Source organism: Taudactylus pleione, unplaced genomic scaffold (genome assembly GCF_031769625.1).
Source record: "Taudactylus pleione unplaced genomic scaffold, aTauple2 ptg000430l, whole genome shotgun sequence".
NCBI lineage: Eukaryota > Metazoa > Chordata > Amphibia > Anura > Myobatrachidae > Taudactylus > Taudactylus pleione.
The window spans coordinates 1,288,767-1,305,083 of record NW_028284832.1 but is presented as its reverse complement, the minus strand read 5'-3'; the positions used below and the strand labels follow the sequence as shown (position 1 = coordinate 1,305,083).

The 16,317-nt window shown below is 48.0% G+C and overlaps 1 protein-coding gene across 1 annotated transcript; it reads left to right on the top strand.

Annotated features, from left to right (window-relative positions):
• The first annotated feature begins 2,663 nt into the window (after positions 1 to 2,663).
• LOC148506062 (speedy protein 1-A-like) lies at positions 2,664 to 7,596 on the top strand. Its single transcript, XM_088447324.1, has 3 exons — positions 2,664 to 2,737; positions 5,036 to 5,189; positions 7,441 to 7,596. The coding sequence occupies exons 1-3, from the start codon at positions 2,664 to 2,666 to the stop codon at positions 7,594 to 7,596; spliced, it is 384 nt and encodes a 127-aa protein (XP_088303450.1).
• The last annotated feature ends 8,721 nt before the right edge of the window (positions 7,597 to 16,317 follow it).

The following is a 16,317-nucleotide window of genomic DNA, read 5'->3' as shown; positions in this document are numbered from 1 at the left end:
TTTAAACTCCATTCATGGGCGTACTACATATATAAGCAATTGTGATCTCCTTCCCAGCATGAGAGCTCCCTGTGTGTCAGCAGAGCTGCAGTGTGTGAGGCAGGTCAGACGTGACTTACAAGCTCTATGGCTGCCCGATCTGCATCAATGTTACTGATGTTTATGCCATACTTGCCAACTCTCCCTCATTGTCAGGGAGACTCACTGAAACAGCAGCAATCTCCCTGTCTCCCTGAAGAGTCTACCAATCTCCCTCATTTCACCTTACCCCCATTATGACACTGTTATATAAAAGAAAAAACAGAGATATATACATTGAAATGGGATCATTAGTATAATTTCCCTGCATTGGTTATAAGGCTCATTGATCCCTATAGTTACATGTATTTTCTGAGAAGTATCAGTGTGTTTTCATCAACAAGTAGATCTTACTAACTGCTTTGTGGCTCATTTACATGTGGATGTCAGTCAGTATTATGACACGCCTCTCAGATGCCGCGCTCATAAGTGCTGCTTTCACAATCTCCCTGAAATGCTTTTTCAAAAGTAGGCAAGTATGGTTTATGCTGTTGTATGTATTGGGATGGATATGAAAAGGCAGCAGTGGGCGTCCTTATGCTCGTTAAGCTTTCAAAGGCGTTAGAGTATTATAGTAACTGTGATCTGTAAGAAGATGTGATTGCATTAGCCTAAATCTCGGACTCAGGCGATAGTGTTAGATTTGTACCTAACCTTGTTATAGATATATATCTAATAATTAGAAAAAAAACATGCCACGGATGCTTTATGTAAGTTAGTGAGGCGGTTTCTGGCCAGATGATGATGGGTGGGTTTCTGAGTACTGGGACACCCCCCTCCCCCTGAGTGCACCACTGGCATTATAAATATAGTCACAAAGAGATGGAGGACACATGATATAAACAGTCTGCTGCCCCCTCAGTCTCATAGTAACTGTAACACATACATGAGGCTGGAGCATGTAGGATATTGGGAGGAAAAGATAATATGAGAGAAGTATATAGCTATAGAGTGTTAGTAGGAAGATATGAAGTTACATTATTACTCTCTTCCCCCTACGTGTAGTCAGCTCGGCCTGTAGTCCTGTAAACGTAGCTGTATCCCCATGTTAGAGCGCCAGTTCCCCCAGCAGTATGTGGCCTCATGTACTAGGAGAACATGTCGCTGCATTTCTACATTACACTATGAATTGCAGGCGTACATTTATGGATGACAGATCACTTATCTAATCTTTCATGTATAAATAAGTATCATCAGTATTACCATATATATCATAGAATCATTTATCACCGCAGGACGAGCGCAGAGATGCAGCCAGCAAAGAGGAGAAGACTGGACGTCGGTGGAGAGGACCAAGGCAGACAGTTTCCTACACCAACACCAGAGGAGAAAGCGGCCTTTTATGTACTGCTGGGTACGGCTTATTGCTTTACCATTTATTCACACCACAGACATCGCCTACTGTATAACAGACCCTACTATTACAGTGACTTTACTAATCACCGCTGTACAGATGTAGGGACCCCCCTCATACCTGCACCCCCACATCTCAGCCGGAGTGTCCAGCAATGGGGCTAGGGAAAGGTTTGTCCTGTTCCTGGCTCTGTGGTCTGTACAAATAGCATTCCCATGTGAGTGTTGTATGTACAGTACACAAGCATCAGGCCCTATAACTCATGGTGGCAGAGTACGCCCATCCCAGCACAATATCATTTCACCGTTACTATGATAACATTCCCTTGTACTGTTTTGCCTAATATGTCACATTACTACATTTATGGCATAAGGGATAATACTCTATGTGTAACTGTGTAGAAACGTCAGTGTCCATTTCATCCAATGAGATTCTGTCATTTTCTAGTACTACATAAATGAAAGCAAATGCCTGATTGGCTCCTATGGGCAACACCGACTCTTCTTCACAGTTACCTGCAGAAAAGTCTATACAGGTTGAGTCTCCCGTATCCAAATATTCTGAAATACGGAATTTTTTTGGCATGACTTAGATAGTGAAATCTTTGCTTTTTGATGTTCAATGTTTACAAACTTTGTTTAAGGCACCAAATTTTTTAAAAATATAGTATAAAATAACCTTCAGGCTCTGTATATAAGGTATATATGAAACATAAATTAATTTCATGTATGTTCACAACCTTTTTTTGATGCACAAAATTATTAAAAATATTGTATAAAATTAACTGCAGGCTGTGTGTATAAGGTGCATATAACACATAAATGCATTATGTGTGTATATTTGGGTCCCTTTACCAAGATATCTCATTATGGTATGCATATATTCCAAAATACGGAATCTTCCGATATCCAAAATACCCCTGATCCCAAGCATTTTGGATATGGGAGACTCAACCTGTATAAATATTGGCCACTATATCACATAACATGTCACCATTACTGCTTCTCATTGCAGAGGAAGATTGCACCAAGAGGTTCCTGGAGTTATACAGCTGCAAGGAAATGTCAGACAAGGTATTTATGTTATTGTTACTTATCTATTACTATCTCCTTATATTCATACTCAGTAGTGTGTAATAAGTGGGAAATAGGATTGCTGAGGTATGTACATACACACGCGTTTCTCCATTCTGACTATATAACTGCTACTTCTATCCTAGTACCTGCTGGCCATGGTGTTGGTGTATTTCCTGAGATCCGGCCTGACTGTCAGTGAATACACCTGGCTCAATTTTTACAGCGCACTGTAAGTATTCCCCTCTGTGATTGGTCAGTTACAGCTGGAGATATATCCCCGAAGAACTTATTAGCCAAGTGGCTGCACCCACTCTATGGAATGCCTTACCACGCACAATAAGACTTACCTCTAGTCAGTGTCGGACTGGGGCATGAAGGGCCCACCAGGAAAGGCAGTGGTAGGGGCCCATCCTTAAGGGGTGTGGCCAGCCAACATGGATGCTTGGCCAGCCATTATAGAGGACATAGCATGCAGACAACATGGATACTACATTGCATGGTCTGTTCATCCATGGTCCTGCTCTACCAGGTAACTGACCCTGTAATAGAGTAACATTGTATAATTCGAGTGCACTGTCTGAATATTGACATTAAAAGTAGAGGTGAGGCCCTCAGGCAGTGGGGCCCACCGGGATTTCCCCTGTACCCCTGTGGGCCAGTCCGACCCTGCCTCTAGTCTTCAATCCTTCAAGCGTTCCCTAAAAACTCACCTCTTCAGACAAGCTTATCAGATTCCAGAACTGACCACATAACCTTCATAGCTTCCATGTCTTATTACATCCCCTCTCACAGTCCACACATAACCTCACATATTGTCTTTCTTTCACATTGTCCTGACATTTGGCCGACATTCCTGTGTGACTGGATCATGGAGCCCACCAAGAAACTCTGCATTCTGGCCGGACCAAATTGCAATATATATAGCACCTATCCTTGTGTATCAATTGTAAGCTTGCAAGCAGGGCCCTCTTACCTCTATGTCTGTCTGTTATTACCCTGTTTTGTGCTATAAATGTTTCCAATTGTAAAGCGCAACGGAATAATAATAATAAGTTATAGGTTATTTACTGACATAAATACTAGTTACTGTCCACATAATAAAGGAGACAGGGCCAATATAATAGGATGTGATTTGTTGATATATGCAGTTGGATTTAAAGCAGAAATGTATTAGTAAACCTATTCCAGGTCAGTTTTGCCTTTAAGAAAATTGTCACTTTAAGTCTAGTGGAAAAATCAATGAAAAATCTGCACTGTTGACAAATTACAGACTATTACACTTATACCAATGTGTTCAAATGATATATCCCACATTATACAGAAACTATGAGTGAGAAACGTTCCGGAGCTCCTGCATGATAGTCTGAGCATTCTGTAGGTTGCGTTACCTATAGGAGCCTATGGGATACTTTACACAGAGAGGGAACCAAAGGCTGATTACACAAGCTCAGGCCCCCGGTCACACATGTGCAATAGGACTCATGGGTCATAAACCCGGAAGTCAGCACTTTGCTGTACATCAGAAGAGCTGTCCTGGGAGGTAAGTAATGATGCATACTGGTGTTACTACATGTCAGTATGCATGTGATAGGGAGCAGGATGTATCACATAGTATATGTAATACTTGGTACATCCCATCCTATGAGAGATGTATCAAACCTTCTAATGACTGTAGGAGTTCAGAAGTGGAGAAGTTGCCCATAGCAACCAATCAGCTTGTATTATTTTATGGAGTATACTTGATAAATGCTAGCTAGGAGCTGATTGGTTTCTTTGGACAACTTTTCCACTCTTTAGATGGTTTAATACATAGGAGGAAGATTTCTCCCTATCTCTCCCCAATTTGCTGTATAAGAAAAGCACATAGCTGTCACACCGGGCAGGACACTGGGGCATATATCACTGAGAGACTGCCCACGGCCGTACCTCTCATGTTTATCACTCTTTATCATGGCAGTAATGATGTTCTTATCACACTGAGGGTCTCATTCAGACCCGGTCGCAAGCGCCGATGCGCTCTCAACCGGGTCGATGGTCCCCACAGAGCATGCGTACGATGGAGCCGGCTCCGTCGTGCACATGCGCGAGACCCGGCTAGCGACGGGTGCTCCGTCACTAGGGGTCTCGTAGCAGACGGGGCGAGCTGTCGATGTTGACTGACAGCTTGCCCCGTTTGCTGGGTGGAACTCTTGCCATTTGGGGGCCATCGCAACCATCACCCTGATCGCAAGCTAAGCTGTGGGTGGTAGTGCCCGCCTTCATTCAGAGTGAGCGATCGCTTCTTGCGATCGACTCTGAATGAGGGCCTAACTCCTCACTCATTTATCACAGTGACAGCTGAGCAATACCCAGCCACCATGGAGAAAGCATCCAGAGCTGTAATAGTTACTGACCGATCTAGAGGCCCCATTCTCCTCTGAGCATGTACTGGGCCTGGTGCAGACATGTACAGATGTGTCCTCATACATCTAGCTGTAGTTGGTGACTATACGGCACAAACCTTACTCCTCATGGTCTGTTTCTGTAGGTATCTTGCAAACCAGATGGAGGAGGATCACCAGCAGATGGAACGCCAGACTGTCCGCTTTAGACCACTACTCAAGAGATTCTGGAAGGTGAAGGACGTCCTGTGGCACAGAATGCAGCACCGAACATTTGTGACTCAGGAAGAACTGGACGAGGTGTGTAACACGGTACAATGAGTGTTGGATACATGTGTGTATAGGTGCGGTATATGGCAGAGTTAAGGGGCCTATCCATTTATAGACTTTGAAGGTCTGAACGACTAGCGTTCAGACGTTCAAGTTGCCGGGTGCTGAGTGGCACTGAAAGACGTTCACTGAACGTCTTTTCAGTGCTGCCGCTGCACGTCCGTCTTCCTATCTCCTGACATGCCGAACCTGACGACTGTCGTCAGGTTGACCGGCATGTTGGAGAGATAGTCGGGGTCGGCAAGGACCCAGGGGGTGCACGCGCATCGCTGGTCCTTGCCAGCTATCCACTAGCAGACTTTCTGCACGTTCCGACCAAAACCTCCTGGTTTTGGTCTCATCGTGCAGAAAGTCTGCTAATGGATAGGCCCCTTTATGTACACACCAGCGCCCTTGAGCAGTGTAACAAGATGAAGGTCTGGAGCATTTGGGAATAACATATTTATTGTGCTTTGTGCAAGTTATGGATTCTCTGAATCAGCTGCAACATTATTGAAAGATGAATAAAATGTTTTCAGTCTTTTCAGTCCCTGCTAGTTACAGTATGATAATATAGTTACAGTATGACAATATAGTTACAGTATGACAATATAGTTACAGCATGATAATACTCAGACTCATCTTGTTTCTGGGAAAGCCATTGATATGGCCAATGCTCTACACACAGGGTATTCAGCGTAGGCTGAAGAGCTGAGACAGAATCCCACTTACAGACAGGCTGTGCTTCCTTGTTTTATACTCATCAGTGTAAAGTGGGGAATTCTCTACGTGTGAACTGGGCAACATAGTAGCACAATGGTTAGTATTGTTGTCTCACACCGCTGGGGATATGAGTTTGATTCCTGACCAGCCCTGTATCTGTGCAGAGTTTTTATGTTCTTCAGTTGCTTGCATGGTTCTCCTCCAGGTACTCGTGTTACCTCCTACACTCCAAGAAAGTACTGGTAGTGTAATTGGCTGCCGACACTGTAAGCTCCGATGGGACAGGGATGATGTGAATGACAAATACTCTCTGTACAGCGCTGTGTAATTAGTGGCACTATATAAATAAATGATAATAACTATGAAGAAGACAGACTCAGTAAAACAATGAACCTCTACCCAACACTGAGGAACGTTACACAAAACAAAGCTGTCACTCTGTAGATGGGGATCTCTCCAAAGGGCCCATTTATTAGTTATCTGGTTTTAATTATAATTTCTTATCATGACAATAAGACATTATGTACCAGGATACATTACATACACATGCAGGGACATGGGCTCTGGTAGGGGTCTGCTCCTATGATGTGTAAAAGTAAAGTGACTGCAAACAGAACCTTCTCCTGATACATTTTCCTGAAGAAACTTTTTTGTTTCCCCGGGCAATATCCCGCAAATACTCTTTGATAAATAGGCCCCTTATTATATACCAGCATCATGCCCTGAATGTGTATAGGGTAAAGCATTGGCATACAGGGCTGGGCATATTGTCACTGGGGAATAGGTCACACGTGTATCAGTGAGGTTACATGTAACAGGGAACATTTTCCTCATTATACATGGTAACAATTTCCCAGCATTTCCCTATAGCCAATAGGAACTATTGCAGAGCGCTGGTGCTGAGCTTTTCTAGCTGATAACTCAGGTGTCACATTGCTCTGCAGAAGATGCTGTCTGTCCCCCGGGTATAGACTATCAGTGTTGTCACCGTGTTTAAGCAAAACTTATTCCCACACAAGATGGGGAGTTATGTCTGCGGAGAGAGATTAGCCATGTTACTGATGTCTGTGATGGGTGCGGTATGGTGGTATGATAGGTCTACAGTCATAATGTTGTCATTAATCATGTCAGCACAAGAATGTCGACATGGTCATATTGTCATCATTGGCCATGTCAATGACAGTTTAACAATGTTGACATCATAACCATTGTGGTGTCGATATTCAGAATGTCAACATTGTAAATGTCGACCTACACTGACTACGTCCCGTCTGTGATATCTGCTATATCTCAGGCTCTGGTATAGGCAGAGATACATTATTTTTGCACATGCCTTTTATAATAATAACACTCTGCATAAGCCCCAGACAATCATATCTGGCAGCCAGAGGCCCAGAGAACAGATTCTGGGCCCCACAAGATGTATCATTATTCTAGAGCATCTGACAGCCTGTGAGCTGATTATGACCCTCAGAATCACTTGTGTGGCCTCATCTAACTTACAGTTTTATTATACTAGGTGATGAGAGACGACAGTCATCCTGCATGGAGGAGAGAGCGCAAAATCCACCATGGCTGGGCAATAAGAACATATCCTGGGCGTCCAATCCCAGCTTGCCATCTGTGTGATCCTCCTCCTCAGCAGCCCGGAGTCCCCTCCTGCTCACTGCTCTAGAGCTGCTACATCCAGAGGAGGAAGAAAACATCCTGAGAGCAGCACAGGGAGAAGTATAGTGTGATGGGGAGAGGCAGAGGGTGATGTGGAGAGGCCCAGGGTGTCAGAGGGTGACAATGAGTGGCAGAGGGTGACAATGAGAGCCAAAGGGTGGCAGTGGGTGACTGGAAAGTGAGAGGGTGGCAGGGGGTGACAATGAGTGGCAAAGGGTGACAGTGAGAGGTATAGAGTGGTAGGGAGAGGCTATAAGTAGCAGGGAGAGGGTGACAGAGAATGGCATTGGGTGACAGTGAGAGGCAGAGGGTGTTAGTGAGAGGCAGTGGGTGTCAGGTGGTGACTGGGGAAACAGTGGATGGCAGGGGGAGGCTATGGGTGACAGGGAGAGGCAGTGGGGGGTAGGGAGAGGCAGAGAGTGACAGGTAGAGGAAGAGGGTGGCAGGGAGAATCAGATAATGCCAGTGAGAGGCAGTCTGTGGCAGGGAGAGGTAGAGGATGATAGGGAAAGGTAGAGGGTGGTAGGGAGAGACTATAGGTAGCAGGGAGAGGGTGACAGGAAATGGCAGTGAGTGCCATGTAGAGGAAGAGGGCAGTGGTGAAGAAGTAGAGGGTGACAGGGAGAGGTAGAGGGTGACAGGGAGAGGTAGAGGATGACAGGGAGAGGTAGAGGATGACAGGGAGAGGCAGTGGGTAGTAGGGAGAGGTAGAGGGTGACAGGGAGAGGTAGTGGGTGACAGGGAGAGGTAGAGGGTGACAGGGAGAGAGAGGATGACAGGGAGAGGTAGATGGTGACAGGGAGAGGCAGTGGGTGGTAGGGAGAGGTAGAGGATGACAGGGAGAGGTAGTGGGTGACAGGGAGAGGTAGAGGGGCAGAGAGTGATAGAGATGACAGGGAGAAGTAGAGGGTGACAGGGAGAGGTAGAGGATGACACGGAGAGCTAGAGGGTGACAGGGAGAGGCAGTGGGTAGTAGGGAGAGGTAGTGGGTGACAGGGAGAGGTAGTGGGTGACAGGGAGAGGTAGAGGGTGACAGGGAGAGATAGAGGATGACAAGGAGAGGTAGAGGGTGACAGGGAGAGGCAGTGGGTGGTAGGGAGAGGTAGAGGATGACAGGGAGAGGTAAAGGGTGACAGAGAGAGGCAGTGGGTGGTAGGGAGAGGTAGAGGATGACAGGGAGAGGAAGAGGATGACAGGGAGAGGCAGAGGGTGACAGAGAGGTAGAGGATGACAGGGAGAGGTAGTGGGTGACAGGGAGAGGTAGAGGGGCAGAGAGTGGTAGGGATGACAGGGAGAGGTAAAGGTTGATAGGGAGAGGTAGTGGGTGACAGGGAGAGGTAGAGGGGCAGAGAGTGGTAGGGATGACAGGGAGAGATAGAGGATGACAGGGAGAGGTAGAGGGTGACAGGGAGAGGCAGTGGGTGGTAGGGAGAGGTAGAGGATGACAGGGAGAGGTAGTGGGTGACAGGGAGAGGTAGAGGGGCAGAGAGTGGTAGGGATGACAGGGAGAGATAGAGGATGACAGGGAGAGGTAGAGGGTGACAGGGAGAGGTTGAGGGGCAGAGAGTGGTAGGGATGACAGGGAGAGGTAGAGGGTGACAGGGAGAGGCAGTGGGTAGTAGGGAGAGGTAGAGGGTGACAGGGAGAGGTAGAGGATGACAGGGAGAGGTAGTGGGTGACAGGGAGAGGTAGAGGGTGGTAGGGAGAGGTAGAGGATGACAGGGAGAGGTAGAGGGTGACAGAGAGAGGCAGTGGGTGGTAAGGAGAGGTAGAGGATGACAGGGAGAGGTAGAGGATGACAGGGAGAGGTAGAGGGGCAGAGAGTGGTAGGGATGACAGGGAGAGGTAGAGGGTGACAGGGAGAGGTAGAGGATGACAGGGAGAGGTAGAGGGTCACAGGGAGAGGTAGAGGGGCAGAGAGTGGTAGGGATGACAGGGAGAGGTAAAGGGTGATAGGGAGAGTTAGTGGGTGACAGGGAGAGGTAGAGGGGCAGAGAGTGGTAGGGATGACAGGGAGAGATAGAGGATGACAGGGAGAGGTAGAGGGTGACAGGGAGAGGTAGAGGGGCAGAGAGTGGTAGGGATGACAGGGAGAGGTAGAGGGTGACGGAGAGGTAGAGGGTGACAGGGAGAGGTAGAGGGGCAGAGAGTGGTAGGGATGACAGGGAGAGGTAGAGGGTGACAGGGAGAGGTAGAGGATGACACGGAGAGCTAGAGGGTGACAGGGAGAGGCAGTGGGTAGTAGGGAGAGGTAGAGGGTGACAGGGAGAGGTAGTGGGTGACAGGGAGAGGTAGAGGGTGACAGGGAGAGGTAGAGGATGACAGGGAGAGGCAGTGGGTGGTAGGGAGAGGTAGAGGATGACAGGGAGAGGTAGTGGGTGATAGGGAGAGGTAGAGGGGCAGAGAGTGGTAGGGATGACAGGGAGAGGTAAAGGGTGACAGGGAGAGGTAGAGGATGACAGGGAGAGGTAGAGGGTGACAGGGAGAGGTAGAGGGTGGTAGGGAGAGGCAGTGGGTAGTAAGGAGAGGTAGAGGATGACAGGGAGAGGTAGAGGGTGACAGGGAGAGGTAGTGGGTGACAGGGAGAGGTAGAGGATGACAGGGAGAGGTAGAAGGTGACAGAGAGAGGTAGTGGGTGGTAGGGAGAGGTAGAGGATGACAGGGAGAGGTAGAGGATGACAGGGAGAGGCAGAGGGTGACAGAGAGGTAGAGGGGCAGAGAGTGGTAGGGATGACAGGGAGAGGTAGAGGGTGACAGGGAGAGATAGAGGATGACAAGGAGAGGTAGAGGGTTACAGGGAGAGGTAGAGCGTGATAGGGAGAGGTAGGGGGTGGTAGGGAGAGACTATAGGTAGCAGGGAGAGGGTGACAGGAAATGGCAGTGAGTGCCATGTAGAGGAAGAGGGCAGTTGTGAAGAAGTAGAGGGTGACAGGGAGAGGTAGAGGGTGACAGGGAGAGGTAGAGGATGACAGGGAGAGGTAGAGGATGACAGGGAGAGGCAGTGGGTAGTAGGGAGAGGTAGAGGGTGACAGGGAGAGGTAGTGGGTGACAGGGAGAGGTAGAGGGTGACAGGGAGAGAGAGGATGACAGGGAGAGGTAGATGGTGACAGGGAGAGGCAGTGGGTGGTAGGGAGAGGTAGAGGATGACAGGGGGAGGTAGTGGGTGACAGGGAGAGGTAGAGGGGCAGAGAGTGATAGAGATGACAGGGAGAAGTAGAGGGTGACAGGGAGAGGTAGAGGATGACACGGAGAGCTAGAGGGTGACAGGGAGAGGCAGTGGGTAGTAGGGAGAGGTAGTGGGTGACAGGGAGAGGTAGTGGGTGACAGGGAGAGGTAGAGGGTGACAGGGAGAGATAGAGGATGACAAGGAGAGGTAGAGGGTGACAGGGAGAGGCAGTGGGTGGTAGGGAGAGGTAGAGGATGACAGGGAGAGGTAAAGGGTGACAGAGAGAGGCAGTGGGTGGTAGGGAGAGGTAGAGGATGACAGGGAGAGGAAGAGGATGACAGGGAGAGGCAGAGGGTGACAGAGAGGTAGAGGATGACAGGGAGAGGTAGTGGGTGACAGGGAGAGGTAGAGGGGCAGAGAGTGGTAGGGATGACAGGGAGAGGTAAAGGTTGATAGGGAGAGGTAGTGGGTGACAGGGAGAGGTAGAGGGGCAGAGAGTGGTAGGGATGACAGGGAGAGATAGAGGATGACAGGGAGAGGTAGAGGGTGACAGGGAGAGGCAGTGGGTGGTAGGGAGAGGTAGAGGATGACAGGGAGAGGTAGTGGGTGACAGGGAGAGGTAGAGGGGCAGAGAGTGGTAGGGATGACAGGGAGAGATAGAGGATGACAGGGAGAGGTAGAGGGTGACAGGGAGAGGTTGAGGGGCAGAGAGTGGTAGGGATGACAGGGAGAGGTAGAGGGTGACAGGGAGAGGCAGTGGGTAGTAGGGAGAGGTAGAGGGTGACAGGGAGAGGTAGAGGATGACAGGGAGAGGTAGTGGGTGACAGGGAGAGGTAGAGGGTGGTAGGGAGAGGTAGAGGATGACAGGGAGAGGTAGAGGGTGACAGAGAGAGGCAGTGGGTGGTAAGGAGAGGTAGAGGATGACAGGGAGAGGTAGAGGATGACAGGGAGAGGTAGAGGGGCAGAGAGTGGTAGGGATGACAGGGAGAGGTAGAGGGTGACAGGGAGAGGTAGAGGATGACAGGGAGAGGTAGAGGGTCACAGGGAGAGGTAGAGGGGCAGAGAGTGGTAGGGATGACAGGGAGAGGTAAAGGGTGATAGGGAGAGTTAGTGGGTGACAGGGAGAGGTAGAGGGGCAGAGAGTGGTAGGGATGACAGGGAGAGATAGAGGATGACAGGGAGAGGTAGAGGGTGACAGGGAGAGGTAGAGGGGCAGAGAGTGGTAGGGATGACAGGGAGAGGTAGAGGGTGACGGAGAGGTAGAGGGTGACAGGGAGAGGTAGAGGGGCAGAGAGTGGTAGGGATGACAGGGAGAGGTAGAGGGTGACAGGGAGAGGTAGAGGATGACACGGAGAGCTAGAGGGTGACAGGGAGAGGCAGTGGGTAGTAGGGAGAGGTAGAGGGTGACAGGGAGAGGTAGTGGGTGACAGGGAGAGGTAGAGGGTGACAGGGAGAGGTAGAGGATGACAGGGAGAGGCAGTGGGTGGTAGGGAGAGGTAGAGGATGACAGGGAGAGGTAGTGGGTGATAGGGAGAGGTAGAGGGGCAGAGAGTGGTAGGGATGACAGGGAGAGGTAAAGGGTGACAGGGAGAGGTAGAGGATGACAGGGAGAGGTAGAGGGTGACAGGGAGAGGTAGAGGGTGGTAGGGAGAGGCAGTGGGTAGTAAGGAGAGGTAGAGGATGACAGGGAGAGGTAGAGGGTGACAGGGAGAGGTAGAGGGTGACAGGGAGAGATAGAGGATGACAAGGAGAGGTAGAGGGTTACAGGGAGAGGTAGAGCATGATAGGGAGAGGTAGGGGATGACAGGAAGTGGTAGAGGATGACAGGGAGAGGTAGAGGGTTACAGGGAGAGGTAGAGCGTGATAGGGAGAGATAGATGACAGGGAGAGGTAGAGGGTGACAGGGAGAGGGTGACAGGGAGAGGTAGAGGGTTACAGGGAGAGATAGAGGATGACAGGGAGAGGTAGAGGGTGACAGGGAGAGGTAGAGGGTTACAGGGAGAGGTGGAGGGTGACAGGAGAGGTAGAGGGTGACAGGGAGAGGCAGTGGGTGGAGGGGGAAGCAGTGGGTAATTACTATGTCTTTGTTGTCTTGTGTGTCTCGTTCCCCCTTGTCTACCCTACTCGGGGACTAGCTACTTGTCGCTGTTGGCAGCGGAAGTCTGGAGGGATTTGGCCTTTTTTTGCCTGAACTGACGGACTTAATTCGGCTTAATTCGGTTAATTGGCAATAATAATTAGAATTCTTATGTCCCTCAGCAGGTTTTTGGTTTTACCTCCGGCCGAGTTTACTTGTGTTATCCTTGCTCTTCTGTCATGCCCTCCCCTCCCCCACTCTCCTACTATGTTCTCCTCCTTATTCCTCCTTTACCCTCATGTGTCTCTATGTTGCTTCTAATTGGCCCTGAAGCTTGTCTTGATCAGGTTAGCATTTAATTCCTCAATTATTTTTTTTTTGGCAGATTCTCCTGTTCATTAAGTTTTAATTTAAAAATAATTGAATGTTTTATTATTTCTCTCCCTCCTTAAGGTGCATACACACGGGACGACTAAAATGCACGATAACGATATCAATCATATTGTTATCGTTCATATTGTGCATTTTTTGGTCCCTTCCAACCCACCAATGACCTGCAATGTGCGGACACGTATGTATGATTTGGATATCGTCCATTGCCCGTGCATGCAGGCCAACCTGGTTACTATAGGACCTTACTATAGCTTATTTAAATGGGATGTAGTTATTGGAGTGCCGCACGGGATGCTGGCAGTCGAAATCCCGGTGCCGGAATCCCGACGGTGGCCAGAACACCGGTGCCAGAATCTTGATGTCAGTTGAGATGCCGACACCGGAATCCCGATAGCCGGCATCCCCAATGTAAGTATAGTGGGCCGGGTTAGCTTTTAGCTGTGGGGGGGTTAGGTTTAGGCATCACAGGTGTTAGGGTTAGGCTGTGGGAGGGGAAAGGTTAGGGTTAGGCTGTGGATGGGGAGGGTTTGGTTTAGGCACTACCGGGGATGAAGTAACGGTTAGGCACTGAGGAGTGAGGGTTAGGTTTAGGCACTAACAGGGAGTTTTAGGGTTGGGCTGCAGGAAGGGTGGGTTAGAGCTAGAGGGTGAAGGGGGGTTACAATACTTACTCAGCCCCTGTCAGGAATCTGAGTATCGGGATGCCACTGTCTATATTTTGACAGCCAGCATCCCGACTGTCGGTCTCCCATGCCCAAACCATTTATATATTCCTTATATGTGTTTAATAAATAGCTAACAAATGATTCTGCCAAATTTATGTCTCCGAGTCTTTATTGATATTATGGTTACGTTAGAATGCTTTATAATTTTATGGTGTATGCACGGGACACCCCTCAGATGATTAAAGTTATATAAGAATTCAGGTGGTAAAACAGAAGGAGAGGACAAGACCCTTGTTTATTCATAGTGGGGTCTCCGGAACAATGCAGAATAACTGCTAATGTGTAATTTTAATGACCGGGCCCAAATCAAAGCTGTTTTGGGCAGAGAGAGATTTTCCAATCAAGCACCTAATAATTTTGCTTTTGTAAATGTGTTACATACAGTATGCATAGACTGGATGTAGAATCTGCCACCAGGTCTGCAGTAAGATTGTACAAACAGTCTGATCTGGAGTCTGATCTCCTGAGGATTGGACACGTGTGTACCCAGCTTTAGGAGCTGTCAGTAATACTTCATTACACCACTCTGGCTATATGGCTATAATGCAGGGATGGCCAACCCAGAGATCCTGTATCCATATTCTGGAGAGATTCGGGATTGACAATATCATGGGAATAATACTGATATCTATAATACTGTGATATTAATGTGTAGTTGCAATGAAAACCAGGTCTGAGGGCCGGGGCTGCTGCTCTGAGACTGTTTTAGAAAACATATAATAATGTCTTCTTTTCCATAAAAGATTATGAAAATAAAAATTATTACTGGAAACCAGACTGAAAATAGTGGTATGAATGCGTCAAACTATTGAATATACATTGCATAGAATTCAACTTATTCCCCTTTCAACCTTTCCTATATAGGGATATGGTTTTAGAAAGATTTATCCCTTAAACATATTCATGTTATGGATAAGATGCCAGGCGCAGTCATACGTCCTGTAAAGGATTCATCAAGATATTATTTCATATCTCCCAATATTTGCAACGGAACAATAAAAGAAAAATACACAATTGAGAATAGCTACGGACAGGGCCGGATTATAAGATGGACGATAGGGGCGGTCGTCCTGGGGCCCCACACAAACGGGGCCCCCACACACTGTCTCCGGCCACATCCTCCTAATTAACCTTTTTTTTTTTTTCACTGAGCTGCCTGCCGCCAGGACTCTGAGCCAGGTCCCGCTGGGCTAATGCCTTTGGTGGCCGGCGGCTGCTCAACTTGCCCGTCACTCATTGACCCCCCCGCCCCAGGGCTTTGTTGCCGTGTTTGGAACTTTAAGCTCCGATCAGGCAGCTTGCACAGAAAAAAAAAGATGGCTGAGGGAGCTGCCGCAGCAGCTCCTCCCATGAGCCTTTGCAGAGCCCGGAGCCGTCACCACTGACGGCTCCATCTCCTCCGCGGCCCGCCTCCTCCAACGTTACAACCAGTCAGCAGATGCAGCACAGTGCAAGGCTGCCAGGGTCCTCCGGTGAGCTCTGTGAGCCCCCTCTATCCCCTGCTCCCTCCCTATTCTCAGATACCTCATACATATGATATATATGATATATATGATATCTATTACTTTTCATGTACATATATATTTAATTATATATTTACTCTATATACATACATATGTATATACACACACACATATATATACACATATATGTAAAATATACATGTTAAAATATATATTTACATACACACATATATGTGTGTGTGTGTGTGTGTGTGTGTGTGTGTGTGTGTGTGTGTGTGTGTGTGTGTGTGTGTGTGTGTGTGTGTGTGTATGTATATATACAGTCAGGTCCATAAATATTGGGACATTGACAGAATTTTCAGATTTTGGCCTCTATTCACCACCACAATGGTTTTGAAATGAAACAAACAAGATGTGCTTTGACTGCAGACTTTCAGATATAATTTGAGGGTAATTACATCCAAATCGGGTGAACGGTGTAGGAATTACAACAGTTTCAATATGTGCCTCCCACTTTTTAAGGGACCAAAAGTAATGGGACTATCAACTCAAAAGCTATTTCATGGACAGGTGTGAGCTATCCCCTCGTTATTTCATTATCAATTAAGCAGGTAAAAGGTCTGGAGTTGATTATAGGTGTGACATTTCCATTTGGAATCAGTTGCTATCAACTCTCAATATGAGAGCCAAAGAGCTGTCACTATCAGTGAAGCAAGCCATCATTAGGCTGAAAAATCAAAACAAACCCATCAGAGAGATAGAAAAAACATTAGGTGTGGCCAAATCAACTGTTTGGAACATTCTTAAAAGAAAGAACGCACCGGAGAGCTCAGCAACACCAAAAGACCCGGAAGACCACGGAAAACAACTGTGGTGGATGATAGAAGAATTATTTCCCTGGTGA

Bases quoted from the DNA above. Each gene is read 5' to 3' on its own strand.
- LOC148506062 (XM_088447324.1), top strand. From the start codon at position 2,664: ATGGTGTTGGTGTATTTCCTGAGATCCGGCCTGACTGTCAGTGAATAC. The intron at 2,738-5,035 runs GTAAGTATTCCC...CTGTTTCTGTAG, and splicing joins CTCAATTTTTACAGCGCACT to GTATCTTGCAAACCAGATGG. The intron at 5,190-7,440 runs GTGTGTAACACG...TTATTATACTAG, and splicing joins CTCAGGAAGAACTGGACGAG to GTGATGAGAGACGACAGTCA.